The following is a 22,269-nucleotide window of genomic DNA, read 5'->3' on the forward strand; positions in this document are numbered from 1 at the left end:
CCCTCTTCCTTTTGTCAGTGACCCCCTTGAAAGGGGCATCCAGAATTGGGCAGAATACCCACATATAACCCATGATGTTCACAATGTCTCAAGTAAAACTATCACCTCCCTTGATTTGAACAGTGTATCTCTATTGATGTATCCCATGATTATCTCCAGTCAGTCAGCCCAAAAGAAATGCATGGTTCATTAAGGCACGCCAGGTCTTTACTACACAAACATTTGCAAATGTCACTCTGCAGATCACTGCACAAGGCATGCCAGTACTCTAGGACTCTGACTCACGGCCCCTAAGTCTTCCGTCTCCCCAGCTGTGGGGTTGTCTGAAAGGCAGAGTCCTCTCTTTGCTGCCACAAAGTTGCAGGTGGGAGTTAAGGGGTGAGAGGACTCAGAAAGCTTTGCTGAGTCTGCTTCCCAGTACCTCTGTCCCCTGCCAGCTCATCAGCCACCACTCAGTTTGGAAAGATCCGTCTGCTTCCCAAGTAAGAGGCGAGTCTCTTGGCCAGGAAGCCAGGTGGCAAACACGTCCACATAAACAGTCCAACGGGACACAGATTGGCGGGTGACGGGGTCTGGGAGAGGAGACACTGGCAAGCAGCCAGGGCTGGCAGCCACCAGGGAAAGACTCGGCTGGGCCCTCTGCCCAAAGGCCAACATGGCATTTCAAAAATCACTTGCCCTGACGGGGCAGAAGAGAGGAGGGGAGGGCAGGACCACTTCACCAAAGTCAACCAGACTTAGCCTGTTGAGTTAAACACAGAAACCAGCTGTGATTTCGACATACCACAGCATCGACTGCAGGCGAGCTGTCCCCAACCACCAACAGAGCAGGGCACCTGGGGTGAGGGACAAAGCAGAGAATTAGCGCAAGTTTCCTTTAAATACTGTCCTGCTCCCAGGTCTGCCAGGCCGGGGCCTGCATTCTAAAAACAATGTCATTTTGGTTTCCCTAATACCCTTTGAGCTTTTACTTCATTCTCCTTTGATCTTGGGATAAAATTGGTTATTAGTCATTTACAACTTAGTATGAATTTCAGCCAGGGAATTTCTGGGCCCCAATGCTTTTCTCTTAAAGCATCTTCCCAAGGAGGGATCAGCAGAACTCCGCTGGTAATCACGACATAAACAAGAACAGCATGAAGGACAAAGGCAACGACGTGCCAGGTTCCCAAGTGTCATACAGTGCGGTTTACTCAGCCACAAAAGGACACTGTCATTACCGGTGGAATCCCAGTTAGTTCCGACTGTGACTGTCTTTTCCTCCTAGACTTAAAGAGCGCTTTAAGGCTGGGTCCTGTGCCATCCATCTCTAGGTTTCATGAAGCAAAGCCTCACACAGTTACTGATGTAGTAGGTGCTTAATAAAAGCTGACCCAAGTACAATCAACAATGCTTCTCCAAGATCAGAGGCCTAGGTCATGGGGATACCCTAGAAACAGACGCCACTGGCACGGGGATAAGTCCAGTCAGGCTGGGTAACGCTCAGTCTCTGGGTAGAATACATCCAGGTCTCACTGGCGCAACGTCATGCCACACTCAGAAAGAAGGCCCTGCCAGCAAGGCCGCATGTACAGGGGAGCCCTGCCTGCAATGCTGAGGGAGAGAAAGGCCACTCACTGCAGGGTGACTGTGTGGGTCCCTGGCATTGGTCGCTCAATCTCCAGGTCACGCCGGCTGCAGGAAAGAACACATTATTAGCATGAGCAGGAGCACCTTCCTCTGGAGAAAGCTCCCACTCCCACCCAGCCAAGCCCGGGAGGTCCCGAAAGTGGCCATTCTGGCAAACCACCCACATCCCTCCCCTGCGAGGGGCCCTGTGGCTTTCAGGAAGGCACACCCTTTTGGTGTCCACAGACCTGGTTAGAGGGACAGCAGGTCCCACACATTTCAAGCGGAGCTCCCCTCATTTTGTCACAAATATTTGTGTGGCTTTTTTTTTAACGGGACTAGAAGTCAAGTCCTCCACTATAGAGGGTCCCTGCCTTCCCTGTCCCCCTAGTCAGAGCTCCCACCTGACAGAGGGCCAAACGTAAGAAGAGATCCCCAAACGCTCTTGCAGCCTCTTAGTTTAAGTCCCAGCCTCACCAGCTCTGAGTTAAATGATCTTGAGACTCAGGCTCATCTTTGCATTCTCTCATCTTGCGGTGGTATCCCACTGAACTAGTGTGAGGCCCAGCGCGGGCCCCGTCCAGCTCGACCTCCCACCCTGCACGTGGCCGCCCACCCTCTCTGCTGTCTTACAGCTCCCAACACGAGACGCTCTTTCCCAGCTCACGGCCTGGAGTTAGACACGCAGGATCCAAATCACGCTCCGCCACTTTCTAGCTGCATGGCCTTGGGGAGAGCACTGGGCCTCTCTGCGCCTTTGCTTCCTCAACAGGAAATGACAATACCAGGACCCTCCTAGTGGGATTCTGAGTGGGGCCCGTTAATTACTGTGCTATGTGTGCAGAGAAGTTAGCGTGTGGAGTCTGCGGGCTGTGCTGGTCTCCTCTGTGTCTCCAACGCCCAGCCAAATGCCTGACTCACTCCAGTTCTCAGGAAGTGTTTGCTATGTGAATGCACTGCTGGGCTTCTGTTTCTTCAGTCACATAGTGAGGATGTGACCACTGAGATGAGGGCAGGAGTGAAGGAGGAGGCAGCTACTAAGCTCTGTTCCAAATGTTAATTTCAGGAAGTCACATTATTAACATTTGAGCAGAGATGAACACGATGGGGCTCATTTCTATCTCCTGTTTTGGAAGCGTGGCAGAGCTAGCTCGGCAGGCTGAGTGAGCTCCCTGGTAGACTCCAGACTCTCTGGCTGACACCAATGGCCCTGAGCTGTCTCCTCCCCTAACTGAGCTCCAGATAAGCCCCTAGTGCTGGCCCTAAGAGGGCCACGCCTTAGCCAAAGGCTATGTTCAGGTCCTCCTTATCCTTGGGATGAAGAACTCCCAGAAGCCTGCCTGGATTATCCTGCCCTCTGGGAGCGCTTTGCTGCTCTCTCACTTGGCTCTTCCCACATTTGGCTCTTCGTGAAGGTCAGCAGTGGGCACACACATTCACTCTCAACCCTCTGACTGTGCAACCGTGTCCCTCTCACTTCTGCACCCCCAGGGGTCTGGAGTGTTTGTTCAGATCCCTGCAAGATGAGCTGAATGCCAGGAAGCAGCTCACAGGCCAGGTGTCCTTCCTGGGCACCCGTCCTATGAATCTATTTGCTCAGATTCAGGGCCTGCATCTTCCATTCATTTTACACCCTCCCTCTCACTTGTCCCTATTTCACATCGACAGAAAACACCTAATAAATAGCAATGATGTGACTGCACGACATCCCACTACCTGTTGTAGGCGTTGATGAACAGGTGCAGGTTGCCGGGGTTCATGTCATTCACGATGTGCTGGCGGTAGGTGTGGACCACCTCCACGTTATTATGCATTTCTTCCTGCATTTGGAGAGGGGAGAAGATGGTCATTATCATCCTGTGCCGCTGGCTGGTCACTACTCTCTCCATTCTCCAGGTTATTTGGGTACAAAGTAAAGATAATAATGCCTAATCCACAAGACAGTGATGGACCTAAAAAGCCTTCGGGAAAGCAGCATGCCTAGCCAGGTGCAGACGGGGGTTTCACCATCCACCAGGAGCAGAAAAGACCCAGTCCTGGAAGGCCGCAGCCCGCCCTTCTGAACACATTACTTAGGGAGTTTCAATGTGGAGTCAGACCTCCTGGCTCTAGAAATTCGCTTCATCACTGCCCCTTTCTTGGACAAATCTTTTAACCTCTCTGAGCCTCAGATCTCTTAAAAAAAAAAAAAAGTCAGTGGGGGAGGATAATGTTGTCTACTTCACTAGGTTATAGGACTTAATGAAGGTTGTGTTCTCACCTCTGAAACAATAAAAATTGGATGCAAATGCTAGTAATTATTTTTCAATGGAAAGAGCTGAAAAGAAGGTTTTCCTGCTTGAAAACCAAAACCATCTCACACAACAGGAAGTTGCTGGAAAGAAGGGCAACTGCGACTCCCACAGTGGTCAGCCCGAGCCTTGGGGACGTCAGCCTCGGCCTCCCCGTCTTGGGATGCTTTTTGAATGTCATTTGTGACAAACAAACAATTTGTCTGCTCTGTTTCTCATCTGTACAAGGGCAGGCACTGTAGGTTTCACACAAGGGTCTGATGTGAGCAGTGGAACCAGACGAGGGGTTGGAGGTGGAGGTCAAAGAAAGCTGACGTCAAGCTTGAGCTGCACCAAACAGTCCAGGATCATTCAGGCAGCAAGGAGCCCAACTGGCTGCTAAGAGATAAACTCTGGAAAAAAAAGGAATCACGCTGGGATGTCAGGTCAAAACCAACTGCAGTGATCTCGGAGCACCCTCAGACACCACGGCCTGACCATCAGTCTCCAAATAACGTGGGGTACGGTCAGGTCAGATGCTCAACACTATGCCTGGGGCCCCTCGTCCAGGGAAACAGAGACAGTGGCTCTAAGTGCTTCCCAATTCCCATGAGTTTCAGATTCCGCACTCAGGACAGGGAAAACGTATCACACACTGAAGAACGAATCATAAAGAGGAAAGAGGGCTATCGTGGGCTAAACCGTGGCCCTCAGAAGATGTGTCCATGTCAAATCTCCTCAACTTGGGAATGCAAACTTGCTGGGGAAAAGGGTTTTCGCAGATGTGATTAATTAAGGATCTTGATGTGGGATCATCCTGGATGACATGAGTGGGGACAAAATCCAATGGGAAGTGTCCTCAAAAGAGCAAGGCGAGGGAGAACTGAAACAGACACAGAGAAGACCACATGAAGACAGAGGCAGAGAGCAGCGTGAGCAGCCACTGGACAAGGGATGCCGACAGCGACCTAGAGCAGTAAGAAGCCAGGACAATTTTCCCCTAGAGCCTGTGAAGGAGGGGCGGCCCTGCCAGCACCTGACGTCAGAGTTCTAGACTCAGAGCTGTGGGAGAATACACTTCTGTTGTTCTTTTCTTGTTGCTGTTGTTGTTGTTTTAAGACGGAGTCTCCCTCTGTCTCACCCAGGCTGGAGTGCAATGGTGTGATCTTGGCTCAGTGCAGCCTCCATCTCCCAGGTTCAAGCAATTCTCCTGTCTCAGTCTCCTGAGTAGCTGAGATTACAGGCATGTGCCACCACACCCAGTTGATTTTTTATGTTTAGTAGCGATGGGGTTTCACCATGTTGGCCAGGCTCATCTCAAACTCCTGACCTCCATCTGTCTTGGCCTCCCAAAGTGCTGGGATTACAGGCATGAGCCACTGTGCCCTGGCCCACCTGCGTTGTTCTAAGCCATCCTGCTTGTGGCAATTTGTTACAGAAGCCACAGGAAACCAATACAACAGGCAAACCCAGCAGCTGCACTCGCCAACTCCAGAGTGGAGACTCTTTCCCTGGTGCCCTTGGCAACTCCAGAGTGGAGTTGGGACTAGACCCAATTCCTTAATTTCAGAGGTCGATGCACAGCAAAGGAGCACTGAATAAAGACCTGGCTACTGCTAGCTAACCCTGCTCCAAACATTCACCGAGTCCTCAGCAAAGAGGGCCTTCCATTCACCTCTTCTAAAAACACACTGAGCTCCCCAGTCTACACTCAGGATATGCCTGGCTCCCAACGATCCCTCCTCTGTGTTTCCCCAGGACTCACGGGGGTGTCAGATGGTCACACATGTTAGCTACAAGGAGACAGTGGTATGTGGACCATTCACAGTAGGCAAAGCAGGTCACTGCAATTTCAGGCAACCAAGGGGTTTTCCAGACCCTCGGCTTGCAGCCAAGCCCATGGCATGTCCTTCCCGAGGGCAGCTGGCCCCAGCTGAAGACACCAAACCAGAGTCTGGGGCCAGGCAGGCTGAGCTGATAAGAAGATGACCACTCACTCTAGCATGCTGAGAGGCTTGGCTCGCTCACCCTCAGTGGGGTGACTCTGCAGAAGAGCAGCTCATCTAAGAGCCGGGCAGCAGCACAGGCAGCTGCCCTCCTGCTGTGGCTACCAGAATGAAGCCAGATTCATAGGTTCAAACACTGGCTCTACCCCTCCCTGGCTGTGAGACCCTAAGTCACTCAACCTCTCTGGTCTCAGTTTCCTCTTCCATACACTGGGAATGAGAACAGAATATATCACACAGGTCACAGAGCTCCTGGGTGGAACCCTACAGCTAACACTTGTGAAGCTCTTAGGGTGGAGCCCAGTGCACGGCTAACCCCACGGACGTGTTTGCCACAGACCAGATTCATAACAGCCCCAAACTGGAAACAGCCCAAAGGCCTTATCAACAGGTGAAGAGAAAAACAAACTGCTGCACATACATAAACAGAATACTTCTCAGCACCAAAACGGAATACACTGATTTTAAGAGATAGGGTGCAGTGGGCGATCGCAGCTCACTGTAACCTCAGATTCCTGGGCTCAAACGATCCTCCTACCTCAGCCTCCCAAGTAGCTAGGACTATAGGCATGCACTGCCATGCCTAGCTTATTTTTACTTTTTTTGAAGAGACAGGGTGTCACTATGTTGCTCAGGCTGGTCTTGAACTCCTGAACTCAACTCGTCCTCCCACCATGGCCTCCCCAAGTGCTGGGATTACAGGTGTAAGCACTGCACCCAGCCTAGGAATAAACTATTAATCCACCCACCAACACGGACCGATCTCAGAATAGTTATGCTGAGTGAAAGAAGCCAGACCAAAAATAAATAAATAAATAAATGAAAGCGTGCATACTGTATAATGTCATTTACATAAAAATCTAGGAATTGCAAAGCCACCTAGAGAGATAGAAGCGATCAGAACTTGCCTGGGGAGGAGGGGGAGGAGGGGGAGTAGGGTTATCAAAGGGCACAAGGAAACTCCTGGGGTGATGGAGACGTTATTCTCCTGATTACAGTGATGGTTTTACAAATGTGCACATATGTCAAATTTAACAAATTGTGCGCTTTAAATATGTGCAGTTAATGGTACTTCAAACAGCTGTTTTTACAAGACACATAAAAAGAGAGAGACAATGAATGACCTGTTGCTTATGAATGAGTAACGTCACATCATCTCATGAGCACCAGCTTGGTGGCCCCGCTGATTGTGTCTTGCTGTCTCCCCCCGACACAGGGCCCTGTGCTGAGCGCCACACAATTCAGTGCTCAGCAGGAACCACAGAATGCCACACCAGCAGGAACCACAGAATGCCACACCACGCAACTCACCTTCCCAAAGAGGTGGGACACCACCATGTCTGGCAGGGCCTGGGTCCATCCGGAGATCTGGGGAGGAGTAAAGCGGGTGAAGCCAGGAGCTGATAGTGGTTAACAAGGTCAGCAAAACCCCGCTTCCCTGGGGGCAGAGTGGCACTGCCGGACTCCCCTCTGAATGCAGGCCTCAGGGACATCCCCCTTGATAGAAACTCAGTTCCTGTCTCCACTTCCCTCCTGGGCCTGATCCCTCAAATGCAGGGCCTGGGACTAGATCCAATTCCTTATTTTCAGAGGTCCATGCACAAGAGGCACAGCAAAGGAGCACTGAATAAAGACCCGGCTACTGCTAGCTTACCCTGCTCCAAACATTCACCGAGTCCTCAGCAAAGAGGGCCTTCCATTCACCTCTTCTAAAAACACACTGAGCTCCCCAGTCTACACCCAGGATATGCTTGGCTCCCAACGATCCCTCTTCTATCATCCCCAAGCCAGTTTCCCCTTTCTAAGTATACTGACATTACCAAAGACACGGCTGATCTTCGTTTTCCTACCTCTCCCCAGTGACAACACTAGGTTTACAGCAGGAGCTCCAAAAATGTGTGCTGACCAAAGCATTGAGCAAGAATAAGTCGAAGAGCAGCTCTAGACCTGGGGGTCCCTGGCTGGCCCTTGCCTGACACCGCCCTGCTGTGTGGCACTGGGCAGTTGCAGCCTGTGGGTCTCAGACTTCTAATCTGGAACTGGGAGTGCCAGGAACTTCAAGGCCACAAGGTCAAGGTGAGGGCCGCAAGAAGTAACTGCACGTATCACAGTATCTAACACCAATGCCTGGTGCTCAAAAGGCTGGGGTTGAAAAGGAAGGGTGGAGCACAGCTGCTAAAACCCCACAGACATTCCTCAGGGTTCACATTAGCCAGTGGCCGCCATCCCCAGACCTTCGAGTCTGGCTCAGAACAGCGATCATGAAGCCCAACAGGTTGACTGAAATGTCACTTCCTTTGCTGGAAAATCAAATAAAATCCAGGGAGTGTGTTCCACTCCTGAATGTCATTTGGGCAGGAGGGAAGGGCTCCTGCATTCTGAAGCAATGTTCAAAGAACAAATGAAAAATCACCGTGGCTAGGACAGGGGCGGGAGAAAGGGCAAGAGGCACGACCCCTTCAAACCCTCTGTCCCTGGCAGACAGCCAAAATTCAGCAAAAATGCACTTTCAAAATGAGAAGCTGGGATCACTTCAGCTTGAAGGGCTTTGTCCTGTTTCAAATGGAATGACCTCTCCCTCTCCTTGGCAAACACTGGGGCCTTTACAGGAAAAACAACAAAACACCACAATGATAATTTTATAAAGACAAACAAGGAACCTTAGGACACTAGCCAGTACAGCTCAGGTTCCTTCTCCTGCAGGCAGCCCGTCCTGCTGACCAGGCCTGCCATCTCCCATCCCAGACAGGAGCCCCAGGGGCAAGTATGGTCAGGTCCACCAACCACAACGTCAAAGCGAGCTGCATCCAATCCCCTTTCTACTGCCTAGCTTTATGTGACCCTGGACAATCCCCTTAGCCACTCCGAGTCTCAGTGTTCACCTCTGAAACGGTTATAAAAATTCTCACCTCCTGGAGTTACTATGAAGATTAACTGCAGTAATGCACATATAGCAATGCAGAATGAAACCAGCACATAGACAACTCTCAGTCTATGTCAGCTAATTATTATTGTCAAATTTGCGGCACAGTCAGTACTAAATACGTATGTATGTCTCTTTAATAATGTGAATGAATTCCCAAGATTAGAGGCTTTTGTCTTGTTCATCTCAAGAAGTCTTGTTCTTCAAGATTGCTCAGCATCTGGACCAAAGCCTGGCACAAGTCAGGTACCAAGCAACGCTCTTCCAAGCTGGCTCAGGGACCCGCATCCCAGTGGTTTCCCTGCTTTGGACAGCCTGGTGGTATTTAAGTCTTCTGAATGGCAAATGGCTGAGGTCATGTGTACTGTTCTAAGCAAAGCAGAGGGAACTGCTTTCTTTCCTGGAGTGGGCAGTAGAGGGTAGTGGAGGAGTGGGTAAAGAGGAGGCTCATAGATCCAAGGCTCCTCCAGGCAGAGGCTGTGTGTACCTGTCCCTCTGCCTGCAGGGATCCCGCATACCTGACAGGCCCCCACCTCACCTTGGAGGCAGCCCAGTCCATCCAGCCTTCTGCACAAGGGTTCACGTTGATGAGGACGAGGCCCTCCACCATCTCAGGGTTGTTCAGCTGCAATTCAAGACACGAAGTGAGACAGACAGCCCAGCAATCGGAAACACTAGGAACCTTCCAAGGCAAACCGAAGCTTGGGAGAAGTACCCAGAAAAAGGCAGTGTGGGCACCAGAGCCGGCTACTGCTCCCCGGCCCCACCCCATGCCAAACTGAGGTTCCAGTACAGCAGACATGAGATCAGGTCCTAGAAAGAACGGGAAGGAGAAAGAGGAAGCACGGGAGAAGTAGGAAGCCCACCGCTTTGCAGACCTGCCTTGGGCAAGTCACTTCAACCCACGAAGGCTCAGCTTCCCCAGCTGTCAAATGGGTGTAACACACCATCAACCTCATCCATCAGACAGGGTGCACAAATGCTCTCTAGCCATGGCAGTAACAACTGTATTTATAAACACACACACACACACACACACACACACACACACACGCACAGTTATGCAGCACTGAATAACAGGGATACATTCTGAGAAAATTCATCATTAGGAGATTCTGTCATCGTGTGAATATCACAGGGTGTAATTATACACACCTAGATCGCACAGTCTACAACTGCCCAAGGCTGTATGGTACAGACCCTTGCTCCTAGCTTTTCTGTACAAACCTGTACAGCATGTGACTCTATTGAATGCTGCAGGGAATCACAACACAATGGTAAGTATTCACGTATCTGGGCAAATCTAAACATAAAAACGGTATAGTAAAAATGAACCATTATAACCTTAACAAACTACTGTCAAATATGCAATCTGTCATTGAACGAAATGTCATTATGTGATGCAGATATATATAGATATTGATATGTACACCTTGGATACAGTTGAGACCATTTTTTAAATTGCTGAGAGTCTATATGGCCAGACCATTTTGATTCATGTCAGCATTTCTTTCTTTCTGTTCTAAGATGGATGTTGTAGAATCATGTCGGTATTCCTAATCCCAAGCAAAGCCCAGCAAACAGGTCATCAAAATACCTATGGCTGAACAAAATGAGTATTGTTGCATCCTTGCACAATTGCTTGGAGAGGATACAAAGGAATAGCATGGCTCTGGACCTGAGCCCAGAGGAGTGACAGTGACAATTCTCATGAAAACTTCCCGTGTCTGGCTCTAGTTTAGAATCAGTGAGGACCTGGGAGTGCCCTGACTGCAAAACACTGTACCGCTGTTACAAAGCAGTGTCATACCGGCGTCCTCAGTGAGCGAGGAACGTCCTCACTAGATGGCTAAGTGGATAAAGCCAATGACAAAAGAATGTGCCCAGTATCATCCTTCAGTGGAGGAAGAGAAAAGGCTGTGAGTGTATACACACACACACACGTGCAAATATATATATACACACGAGTACACACACCCCACACACACATGTGCAAATATATATATACACATGAGTACCCACACCCCACACACACGTGCAAATATATATATATACGAGTACCCACACCACACACACACGTGCAAATATATATACATGAGTACCCACGCCACACACGTGTGCAAATATATATATACACGAGTACCCACACCACACACACACACGTGCAAATATATATACATACGAGTACCCACACCACACACACACACACACACACACATGCAAATATATATATATACATGAGTACCCACACCACACACACACACACAGACACACACAAAACTGTGGAGCACACAGGTCATTTCTTTTTCCCTTTTGGGTTTCTGATGCTTTTCCAAATGTCTTCATCTTACAATGTTACTTAAAATGCGATTTTCAAAAACTGCCAAACACTCACAGCAAATCGAGTTAGGATGTAGGCTCCTGCTCCTGTTCCCATGCCAATAATGCTTTTCAGCCTGGAAGCAGAAATACAAACGCGTGTCACAGAAGGAGAGAGTGACGGAAGCCCCAGGACACACTGAGAACTTCCTGAGGGTGACTGCCTGACTAGGCAACGTCATGCTGCTGTGACTGCCCGCACGGCCCTGAGGTCACTGTGCTTTAGGATTGGACAGAGACCGAGACCTTGGAGAGCCGCGCCCCTTCTCCTCACTTCCCTCCTGGCTGCCACCCAGCCTCTGAGAGACCGTCTGACATTTACAGGAAGGCTTGTTACGGCATCATTTCTTCCCATTCTTAAGCTTTATTTTGGATTCTAAAACTGGAATGAAAAATCGAGCAAGAACCATGAAGTTATGATTATTTGAAGGGCTCAAAAAAGAGAGGAACACTGGAAAAATGATAGTGTGGAGAGAAAAGCTAAGGGCTCAGGCAACTCCATTCCAGAACATTCCATGGGAAAGAGAGGGAATGGAAGAACAGGGGGCAGGAGCAGAATGGGTGGGGCGGCCACCATCATGCAACTACTAACATTCATGCGAGAGGAAAGCTGAAGTTACAGTAGGCAGACGAGAGCTCAGAGGCTGTGTGAAGAACAGTGCTCACAGAGTGTGACAAGCTGATTTCTTGCCTAATCTTTAATCTGCAACCTTAATTTTAGTGGTGAGTCCCCAGATCAAAGCCAAGGCACAGGAGGACCCTAGAAGCCTTGCTGTGCACATGCACACGCAGGGGGAGCTGATCCCTCACTCTTACCCAAACTGTTGAAGGACTCCAGGAAGCATTTCAGCCAGCTGATCCATGGAGGGGTACATGTACCTGGAGACGAGACAGAGAAGCCATTAGTGAGCACCGGACTGAAACGGGTAATCCAAACAGGGACAGGCTTGAAGGGTGGGGGCCATGCAACAGCCTGCCCCATGCGCCCAGACTCCCAGTCTACTCCCTTCCCATCCTCCTTCCAAGACCCCTGCAGCACACCGTAATTATCAATTGGTTCCTCTGCTCCAGGTCCCAGGGACGAATTTTATGGGCATTATTAGCTCATTCAGTTCTTTCAATAACTCTAGGAGGCTGCTAGGATTTCCCCCAACAGCAAGATTATAAATATCACTGAGGCTGAGAGATAAGCCACTTGGTCTCACAAGAGCAGTGAATGGTTAGCCAGAAACATGTCCTCACTGTGTTTGTCCGGTTTTGGATCTAGGGTATTGCAGAAACTGACTAGAAGGCAGTTCACAATTCCAACCTCAGGGAGAAGCAATTAGAACAGGCATGAGTGAGTTCCATCAGCGAAGGAGTGATGGATCCTCACACACGCTGGGCTCTTGGGGAGGCAATGACAGGGGCCAGTGAGCAAAGCAGGTGCAAACCAGGAGGGAGCCAACCCTCCAGTCAACAGAAACACGGGGCTGTGACTCATAACAAAGGCTATCGAAACAGAGACCTGCCATGATCAGGTGATCAGGGAGGGCTTTCTGGAAGAAGTGACGCTGAAGGGGTCATGGGAGCCTGATGAGTTAAGCGAGTGGGCAGGGAAGCAGCATGTGCCGAAGCCCTGGGAAGAGCCAGAAAGAACCCATATGGTGTTTCCCCACATCAACAGAGCCACTGAGCTGAGGCTGCAGGGCAGAAGAGGGGCAAAGACATGAAGCTCCTCTGAAATGGCTGTGGCTCCTTTTGGAGCCAGCAGCTCCTAAGGTGTGACACTGGAGAAGCCACTTAGTTGCAGGGCCTTCTGTTTCTTCACTGCTCCCCAGGGCTGGTGTGAGGTGAGGAAGCAGCAGAATTTTACTCCCAAGGCCCCTCCTGTGTAGGCAGCAGACGCCAGAGCCAGGCAGGAGGAGCCCAGCCAGGGGTCGTGAACCCTGCTCTGTTGTCTCAGCTTCAGGATACGGAAGGGATCACCCTTAGCGGGCCTGGGAGACGCCCCCGCACCCCTGCCAAGACCCACACTCTCCTCTGCCCCACTCCAGGAGGAAGAAACAAGCCAGCCCCACTCTGACAGTGGATCCCATCAGATATACATGAAAAACACCTAGTAAGGCCCAGTGCGGTGGCTCATGCCTGTAATCCCAGCACTTTGGGAGGCCAAGGTGGGTGGATCACCTGAGGTCAGGAGTTCAAAACCAGCCTGACCAACATGGTAAAATCTCGCCTCTACTAAAAATACAAAAAAATTAGCCGGGTGTTTTGGCACATGCCTGTAATCCCAGTTAATTGGGAGGCTGAGGCAGGAGAATTACTTGAAGCCAGGAGGCAGAGGCTGCAGTGAGCTGAGGTCGCACCATTTCACTCCAGCCTCGGCAACAAGAGTAAAACTCTGTCTCAAAAACAAAAACAAAACAAACAAACAAAAAAGAAGCAAAACACCTAGTAAACCAGGGAGAAAATACCCTGCACCCCTCAGCCTCCAGACCAACTGAATAAAAATTCCTGGGCACCAGTGGGGCTCAGACCTTAGAGTATCGTAAACCTTCCCCAGGGGGAGCTAAGAGTCTCTGCTTCCCCTCAAGCCTTTCACACAATTGGTCCAACCAAAGACAGATTTACTGACATACCTCTGGCTTCATCTGCTGGTTAACAATTAACCATGTACCACTGTTTTAATACACTTTTAATTTTTGGTCCTGGTCCCATATGGTTGGCAGTCCCTTCCCTTCCTCTCTGATAAAGGTTAATTATTAAGGATAATTCTGAACGCTAATAAAAAAGGATATCTACTAGTAAATGCCAAGAAGGCCCCTTCTGGAAGACTTTAAACCCAAGAAGTTGCTCCTGCCCTAGTTTAATCACAGCATCAGGAGCGGGGACAAGAGGAGGTATCTCTGAGGTCTGCCTCCCCCGCGTAATGCTGACTGGGGAGTCCAGTGAGCTCGAGCATAGTTGCACAAGGGGAAATTGAAAGGCCATGCCCATGCAGATCATGAGCTGACGAGGGCCAGGCAGTGTAAACACTCTCAACTAAGGCAGCCTGATTTCCAAACAGGATACGCGTCTTAGAGCCGGTAGACAGGGCCACGCCTCAGGTCTTGGCTATGCAACCTTTTTTTCTTTTTTGGAGATGGAGTCTTGCTCTGTCACCCAGGCTGGAGTGCAATGGTGTGATCTCAGCTCACTGCAACCTCTACCTTCCACGTTCAAGGGATTCTCTGGCCTCAGCCTCCTAAGTAGTGGGGATTACAGGCGTCCACCACTACACCTAGCTAATTTTTGTATTTTTAGTGGAGACAGGGTTTCACCATGTTGTCCAGGCTGGTCTCGAACTCCTGACCTCAGGTGATCTGCCCACCTCAGTCTCCCAAAGTGCTAGGATTACTGGCGTTAGCCACCGTGCCCGGCCTCAGCTGTGCAATCTTGAGAAAGGTAGTTAACACCTCCATGCCTTGATATTTTCATCTGGAAAATGGAGCTAACACCAGCCACACAGAGCTAGCCGTAAGGATGAAGCCAAAATGGCAATGTTAGATCAGAATGATTGCGCCTAGCCCACAGGAAGTGCTCCATCAACGCTCCTTCTCGCCCTCTTTTTCTTCCCAACCTTCTTGGTTTTTCACCACACTACTGGGTCACGTCAAGTCCTCCTCCCCTTCAGTCCTGTCCAGGTTGGCCACACCTATGGTAAAGCCAGCCTTGGAGGAAGGATGGGCGGGTGGGGAAGTAGCATCTAATGGGTATGTTGTTTCAGTCTGGGAAGATGAGAACGTCCTGGAGATGGAAGGTGGTGATGACTGAACAGCAACATCTGAAGTCCTCAATGCCACTGAACTGTATACTTAAAAATAGTTAAAATGCTAACTTTTATGTTATGTATCTTTTACCACAGTTTAATAAGTGGTTAAGACGACAACTTTTACGTTTTACCACAATTAAAAAGTATTTAAAACAACAAGCCCGCTGAACCCCTCCCCGACACCCAGTCTCCACACTGCAGGGCTCACAGGGCAAGAGGCTCTCACCCTGCGGGGAAGGAGGCTGCGCCGTCCTGCTGGCCAGGGGCATCCACGTGGCATACGGCAAAGTGCTGGGTGATCTCCTGCATGTCCTCGTAGTTGAAGAGGGGGTTGTAGCAGGTTTTGTCTGAAGAACGGCAGACAGGGGGAGGGATGAGAAAAAAGTAAGAGGAGAAAAAATTAGGTGTCTCGGTGGCAAAGCACATTCATTTTGCTTCACTCCCATTCAGAAGAAGGAAGTGAACTTTGAAGAACACAGATGTTTGTGTTTTTTCGCTTTTTGGTTTTGTACCTATGCCCGCTTTCCTGATGATAAAAGGCAAGAGTAAGTCAAGGGCCAGGGAGTGGTATCTGGCAGATGAATCTTGTAGTTGGTGCTGGAAGGGGTTCCCAGGCTGGCCTCTGCAGCTCCTCCAGTCAGTCAGGGTCGGGATGGCCCTGGCATGAGATGGGTTTGCCCCCCGATCCTCTCTTTCCATCTGGGTCCACTATAACCTCCCAGCTGGGGTACTGACCCAGTGTCTAAACATGGCAGTGTTATTCACTCAGCCAGAAAGTAAAAATGCCCCAAATGCCTATCAACTAAAGAATAGATGGCCAGGCGCAATGGCTCACACCTATAATCCCAGCACTCTGGGAGGCTGAGGTGGGTGGATCACCAGAGGTCAGGAGTTCGAAGCCAGCCTGGGCAACATGGTGAAATCCCTTCTCTATTAAAAATACAAAAATTAGCCAGGCGTGGTGGTGGGTGCCTGTAATCCCAGCTACTTGGGAGTCTAAAGCAGGAGAATTGCTTGAACCCAGGAGGTGGAAACTGCAGTAAGCCAAGCTCGTACCATCGCACTCCAACCTGGGTGACAGAGTGAGAATCTATCTCAAAAAAAAAAAAAAAAAAGAATAAAGTGTGGTAAATGCACATAATGGAATATTATTATTCAATAAAGGAAATACAAATACTAATACATGACCTGGAAAAAACTTGAAAGCATTATGAAAGAAGCCAGTTAGAAAAATTCACATATTATTTGATTCTATGTATACAACATTCCAGAATAGGCAAATTCACAGAAAAGGAAACTCGATGAAGGGTCAGTCATCTGGGGGTGGGGTGACTGATAAAAGGTACAGGATTTTTTAGAAGAAAATGTTCCAAAATTGTGCTGATGGTTGCACAGTTCTGTGGAAAGACTAAAAACCATATGCATGCATCACTGAAGAAGTCACTGTCACAGACAGCAAAGTGCCCCAGTGCTCCCAGCACCTCCGGGCACACAGACAACTCCGTGCCCACATGCAGCGAATTTCTGGCTTTTCCAGGCTGTGGCAAGAGTTCTTCCCAGAACAGCTCCAGGAAGTCCCAGGCAGAAAGAAACCACCCGCTCCCGGCCACTGCCCTTCTCAGCTGCCTTCTTCCACCACCCTCTCGGGAACTGGCTGACAGAACCAGGGCTCCTCAGAACTTACGATTCATGCCGATGTCATGGTAGGTGAGGATGACAGGCCGGTTTCCCTTGGGAGTCCCACACAGCGTGACGTGAACGGAGCCGTGTAAAGTCTCGATGTCCTGCTCCTGAGGAGAGACAGCAGACAGTGGGCTGGTCATGTGGGTTCATGGCGTCTGTGTGGTTGAAGACACCCAGCCTGTTTCCAACTGTGTTTTCAGGAAGCTCACTTCTCAATTGGCCGTAAGAGCCCTGGCTTCGGGCAGCACCTCGATCTGGCTGGAAGCCAATTCCAGAACCAGGGCAAGGACGGGACTCCCAGGAGGCAGGAGACGGAGGCCTGGCTCAGACTGTGCTGTTAACTGCACAAAATGCCGGGCAAAGGGCCAGTCTACGGCCATCTCTGCACCAGACTGTGTTTGCTCCGTCCAGAAAACAGGACAGCAAGCCTGTGCTTCCCTGCTTCCCTGCCCCCAGGCCCCACTGGCCCCACAGGTTACTGTACCTGTGACTAACACCTGGTAGCTTGGGGCTACCCAGAATTCACACTCCACTTCCAAGAACAGCCCCCAATTTCCTTTAGAAACCCACCCAACCCTTGCCCTCAGTCCTGGGGGTTCTGTTGACACTGACCCCTGCCCCACAAGCCCAGGCCAATTCATGCATTCCACCTCCTGGTTGCTAGTACTGGATCAGGAAAGAACACGTGGGCTGGCTCAGGCCAACTAAAGCCAATTGCGCTTATTTCCGGTAACTGGGGAACTGGATTGGACTTGATCGAGCAAGGCTGGATCTGCAGCAGCCACACTGTCACCACGAGGCAACGGCCTGCCTGAAAATTTGGCCAGCCCAGGGATGGCAAAGAGAGAAAGGGGATTCGGGGATGGCATCCACCACCCAGGATTTTCAGTTACATAAGCCACCAACTTCCAATCACATGTAAGCCATGTCCAGCTGACCCAAAGAATGCTGAATGATACCATGCCCATCCTCCCTCCTGCCCTTCCTTCTCAGAGGTCCCGGTGATTCTTCTGGTCAAGGCCAACTCTCCGGCTCGGCCATGGACCCCCAGCCAGCCCCCCACCCCCGACATCCCCGCACCTCTCTGCACCAAACCTTCCTAACAGATAAAGACCTGCTCATCTTTCTTCTTCTGGGAAAAAAAAAAGGCATCCTGCCTTGGTTCCAAGCACCCCAGCTGACTCATGGATCAATCTCTCACCTGCCATGTTCACCTAAACTCCTGGAGAGGGTAGTCGGAGTCTTTCTCAACTGTCACTTCCACTCACCCTTCCCCCCACGCCTGCCCCAGGCTTCTGCCCTTCTCAAGGTCACCTAGAAGTTCCCGAGGACCCCAGTCACTTGTCTCCCTTGAGCGATTTCCACGTCTGAGAGCAGTGCCCTCCCCTTTGAAATGCCTCACTCTGGGCTCTGCTCCCACAGGGCAGTTGGGGAGCAGGGAGGTAGGGCCATCAGCCTACTGAGGACAGGCTGTGGACGCCTTCCAAGTGCCAGGGCAGTGCTGAGCCATGTCCCTCCACGTCCTCACCCTCACAAGAGCCCTGCCAGGGCCACGTGACCCAGTGGCTGAGGAAGTGACGTTGGTGACCCAGAGTCACAGGGGCAGGCAGTGCAGAGGTGGGTCCCGCAGACAGCCTCCGAGGGGCCCCAGGCGTCTCACACCTCACCCACCCTCGAGCAGCGCACACTCAGGCCCCACGAGGCCCCCTCATCTCAGCACGCTGCATTGATTTTCCAAAGAGTAAATGAGGCGTTCAAGTGGAATACAGAGCACTCTAGATGCTGCTGAACCTGCTTCCAGAAGCCGCCAGAAATGTGGCCAACAGAAGTCACTGCCATGTGGCGGCAGAGAGGAGGGTCAGCGTTCACAAACTCATGCTTGAGAAGAGGGGATGGGACAGACCCCCACTTAGGCGCCCTGTGGGGGCAGGGCAGGTCACCCCCTCCCCAGCTTGAATCTTTAAAACAGGAACAGCCTGGCCCTGCCTATCTCCTAAGTGCTGAAGACACAGAATGCAGGCTGCTTAATCTGAGAGTGATCCCGGTGAGGTGGCAGGAGGCAGCTACCCCCACGCTGTCCACACCAGCTGGTGATCGGACTCTACTCTGCTACTTCTTTACTCCTGATACTTAAGGCAGTTTGATTTCACCCAAGAAACATTCACTAGGCACCTATTGCATGCCAGGTCCCCTTCGTCCCGCAGGGATGAGTGGATGAGAACTCACAAGCCAGTGCGGGCAGCAGAGACGGCCCTGGGGGCTGTGGGTCCTCTGGGTCCTCTGAGAAAAGAGGAGAAAGAGGATTTAACCCACTGGGGGGTTGCTGGGAATGGGACCAGGAAAACCTCCTGCATCCCATAAGACGAATGATTCTCAAGCTGAGGAACAAGTTCAAAAACAAAGAAAAACGGCATCCAATTCCCAGGCTCCCCCGCAGCATATGAAAACTCACCACCTCCACCTCCCCACTGGCGGAGTGCAGGGGTTTCCGACCCTCACTTGGAGAACCCTGAAGCCAGCCAGCCCCAGGCCACCATCGTGCTTCTGCAGAAAGGAGACAAGCTCACTCACGGACCAGTCTCTCACCTGCCATGTTCATCTAAACTCCTGCAGAAGGTGGTCGTGAGTCTCTCTCAACTGTCACTCCAGTTGCCTGCCCTGGGTTTCCACCCTCCTCAAGGTCACCCAGAAGTTCCCTGTTCCCAAATGGCACAGGGATGCAGGTTACCAGGTGAGGATGGTGACATATAGAGAGACACAGCAGAGCCAGGCACAGCTCCCTGGGAGCATCGGGCCCGCCCAGCACAGGGTCATCCTGGCACCTGCATTATCCCCCAACGCAGTAAGTTCCCTGGCTCACAGAGCTCAGCCCATCTCCCTTCAGCCCTCTCTGCCCCTCAGGGCCCAACACTTCTTTCCTGCCCATAACAGGCACTGGAAAAATCCATAGATGAGGGAGCAGTGGCCCGGCTTCCAGCGGGGGCCAGAAATCATCTGCTGGGCCCAGCCTGGCCCTGAAGCCACTGTGGGAACAAAGGCTCATTTGTCTGTGGGGGCACATTCTTCATTGTCTCCCCAGCTGGCCCACATGAGTCCCTCTAAAGACAGGTCAGGGCAGGCAGTGTCCCTACCGCCACAGATGTCAGAGTGCAAATCCAAGTTCCACCATTACCCAACCTCCGAGCCTCCAGGTCCTCACCCCTGAGACAGGAGAGCCACCTGCACCCCAGGCTCCGTAGCAGGAGAGGATTCACCTGCCAGAGCCCAGACCACAGCACCAGGCAGGAAGGGGACTCCCAGTATACGCACCATAGGGTGTTAATGAGGCAGCAGGTATGGGACACGCCACCGCAGCTGGCATCAAGCATGTCCCTGGCAGCCCCCGGGGTTGTGGGTGGGTAACAGGTTTTTGACTCGTCTCTTTGAGGGTCTTAAAATTACAGCCGTGGAACCAGCACTAAACTGAAGGGTCCCTCCCTCCGTCCAAGGAGGAAAGGCTACGTGGGTCTCCTTTGCTCTTCTGTCCACAGGCCCCTGCACAGCTGCCTGCTCTCGGTGGGCACCCGGTATCTGCTGGATAAGAGATCTGATCCGGGCAGATGATGGTGAGCATTACCCCCTAGGAAGGAACTTTCTCTCCTAAGGGCGTGGATCAATGTTGGGATCATACCCACTCTGCTCCTGGATTGGCCATGAGATGCTCAGCTCCCTCCCAATAAGACCCCTGGGGTTCCTGAGAGCCTTACAGAGCACTAATGCTTCACCCCAACTCATGAGGAACTACAGGAGTGTCAGGACCCTGGCTGCTGCCTCAACACCGCCCCAAATCTCAGCCTCAGCAGGACTCAGAAGCAGCAGGTTTTGACATTGTTAGCCTTGGTGGGAAGGACAAAGACCCATTCTGGGAAAGTGGAAGTGGGGAAGGTCATGTGGGTGCAAGACTGCCTCCCCGGCACAGGTGACAGGGGTGAGGGAGAACATTTGCTAAGTGCCTATGAAGAGTAAGGTAGGGTATCTGACCTCCACGTCACAGGGAAGCCCATCAATCCCATTTTACAGGTAAAGAAGTTGAAGTGACTCTCCCAAGGTCGTGGGCTTATAGTGGTAGAACCGGGATTCAAACTCTCATCCACTGGGCCCTTGCTCCTCTGTGCCAGGGTCTGCTGGCCCCCATCAATCCTCCTCTCAGTTCCTGGCCCCCCAGCACACCCAGGAGGAGGAGGCAAAAAAGCAAGTGTTGTGATCTTCCCTGCGCCCAAGTCCCATCCCCTAAGTCTCTCACACACACACCCTCAACAAACACACCCACCAACAAACACACATGCACGCACGCGGTTCTGAGCCAGCTAGGAAGACTGTCTGAGATTGAATGGGAGGATGACAACACTCACAAACACAGGCCTTTGTCCTATTCAGTCCCAAAGGAATGTTCTGTCCTCCTGTCCCTGCGGGAATAAATCACCCAGTGTTCTGGAGAGAGGAATCCGTCCCGTGTCTTCTACGTTTTCCCAAAGAGAGGGCACAAGGAAACCAGAACATCAGAGCCGCATGGTGCACTGTTCGTCCTCTTGACCCAGAGAGCAAAGTGCCTGTGTCGGGGCTCAGCAGAGGACCCCCCGACTCTGGCTGGCACCAGGCTGGCAACACAAACACAACTCCTCCACCATCCAGAGCCCCACTGCCAGCTCTTCCACAGCTCAGGACCACGCCACGGAAGACCCTGCTCCCAAGGCCCGATTCAGACAAGGGGATGAGAAGGCCAAGCCTGGCTGTACACACCACTTTCCTCTCACCTGCTCTGGAAGAGTCTAGAAAGCTGCTCTCTCACGTCTATAGGTGATGGCAGGGATGGGGGTGGTCACAAACAGCCATCGCATCTTACCCACACCCTCTATGCATTTTTCACACGTGTTTTCTCATTAAATACATGCAACAGCTGCTGCAGAGATGAGAAAGCTGAGGCCGAGAGAGATGGACTTCATCTAAGGCCGCACAGCTGGAAGAGCGGGGCAGGATCTGAACCAACCTTGGATTGGACTGTCTGCACCCAAAGCCTGTTCTCTTTAACATCCCATTTCACATTCTGTGCAGAGCAGAAGAGATGAAGGAAACCTTTTTCTCAACATGCACTGTGACTTTCTAAAGGGGGATGCAGTCAGAGTCCCCACATTTATTTCACTACAGAACACCTGTATCTCCCCAGTGTCCCCAAGGAATAGCAATCCGTGTGGCACAGGTTGGGTTACATTACCAAACAGAATGGAGAAATAATACCTGCTGCTCCCATCCTCCTAAAACAGGCACCTGCCCCCAAACTGCAGGCTTGTGTGTCTCTGTGAGGACGTGCACCAACAATGGAAAGTCCTCAGCACAGACATCACCTCCTCCTTCCTGCTATCCACCATACACACGACCCGCAGACCCTGCTCTCTTCTTTGCAGCATGACCACAGTTACAAATATCTGTGGAACAGCTGCCTCCCCAGCCAGCCAGCCAATTCCCAGAGGGAAAGGCTGGCTCTCCAATGCACAGAGTCTGGCCCGGAGGATGAGCTTAGAGACTTACAGTCTACACTGCCTGCATGCTGGCGAGTAGCACACATGGCAC

At 51.3% G+C, this 22,269-nt stretch overlaps 1 protein-coding gene across 1 annotated transcript in view; it reads right to left on the reverse strand.

Moving 5' to 3' along the window:
- Positions 1-22,269, reverse strand: part of NDRG1 (N-myc downstream regulated 1) — a 59,754-nt gene that overhangs the window by 10,208 nt on the left and 27,277 nt on the right. Inside the window, exons 4-12 of the mRNA XM_012462007.2 lie at positions 16,664-16,769; positions 15,206-15,326; positions 12,003-12,065; positions 11,203-11,263; positions 9,346-9,432; positions 7,196-7,252; positions 3,325-3,428; positions 1,618-1,674; positions 785-836 (exon numbers count right to left, since the gene is read on the reverse strand). Coding sequence (XP_012317430.2) covers positions 785-836; positions 1,618-1,674; positions 3,325-3,428; positions 7,196-7,252; positions 9,346-9,432; positions 11,203-11,263; positions 12,003-12,065; positions 15,206-15,326; positions 16,664-16,769 — 708 coding nt within the window. The remainder of the gene's footprint in view (positions 1-784; positions 837-1,617; positions 1,675-3,324; positions 3,429-7,195; positions 7,253-9,345; positions 9,433-11,202; positions 11,264-12,002; positions 12,066-15,205; positions 15,327-16,663; positions 16,770-22,269) is intronic.

The sequence above is a fragment of the Aotus nancymaae genome, unplaced genomic scaffold (assembly GCF_030222135.1).
Source record: "Aotus nancymaae isolate 86718 unplaced genomic scaffold, 86718_ANA_hifiasm-v0.15.2.pri h1tg000036l, whole genome shotgun sequence".
NCBI classification, from domain to species: domain Eukaryota; kingdom Metazoa; phylum Chordata; class Mammalia; order Primates; family Aotidae; genus Aotus; species Aotus nancymaae.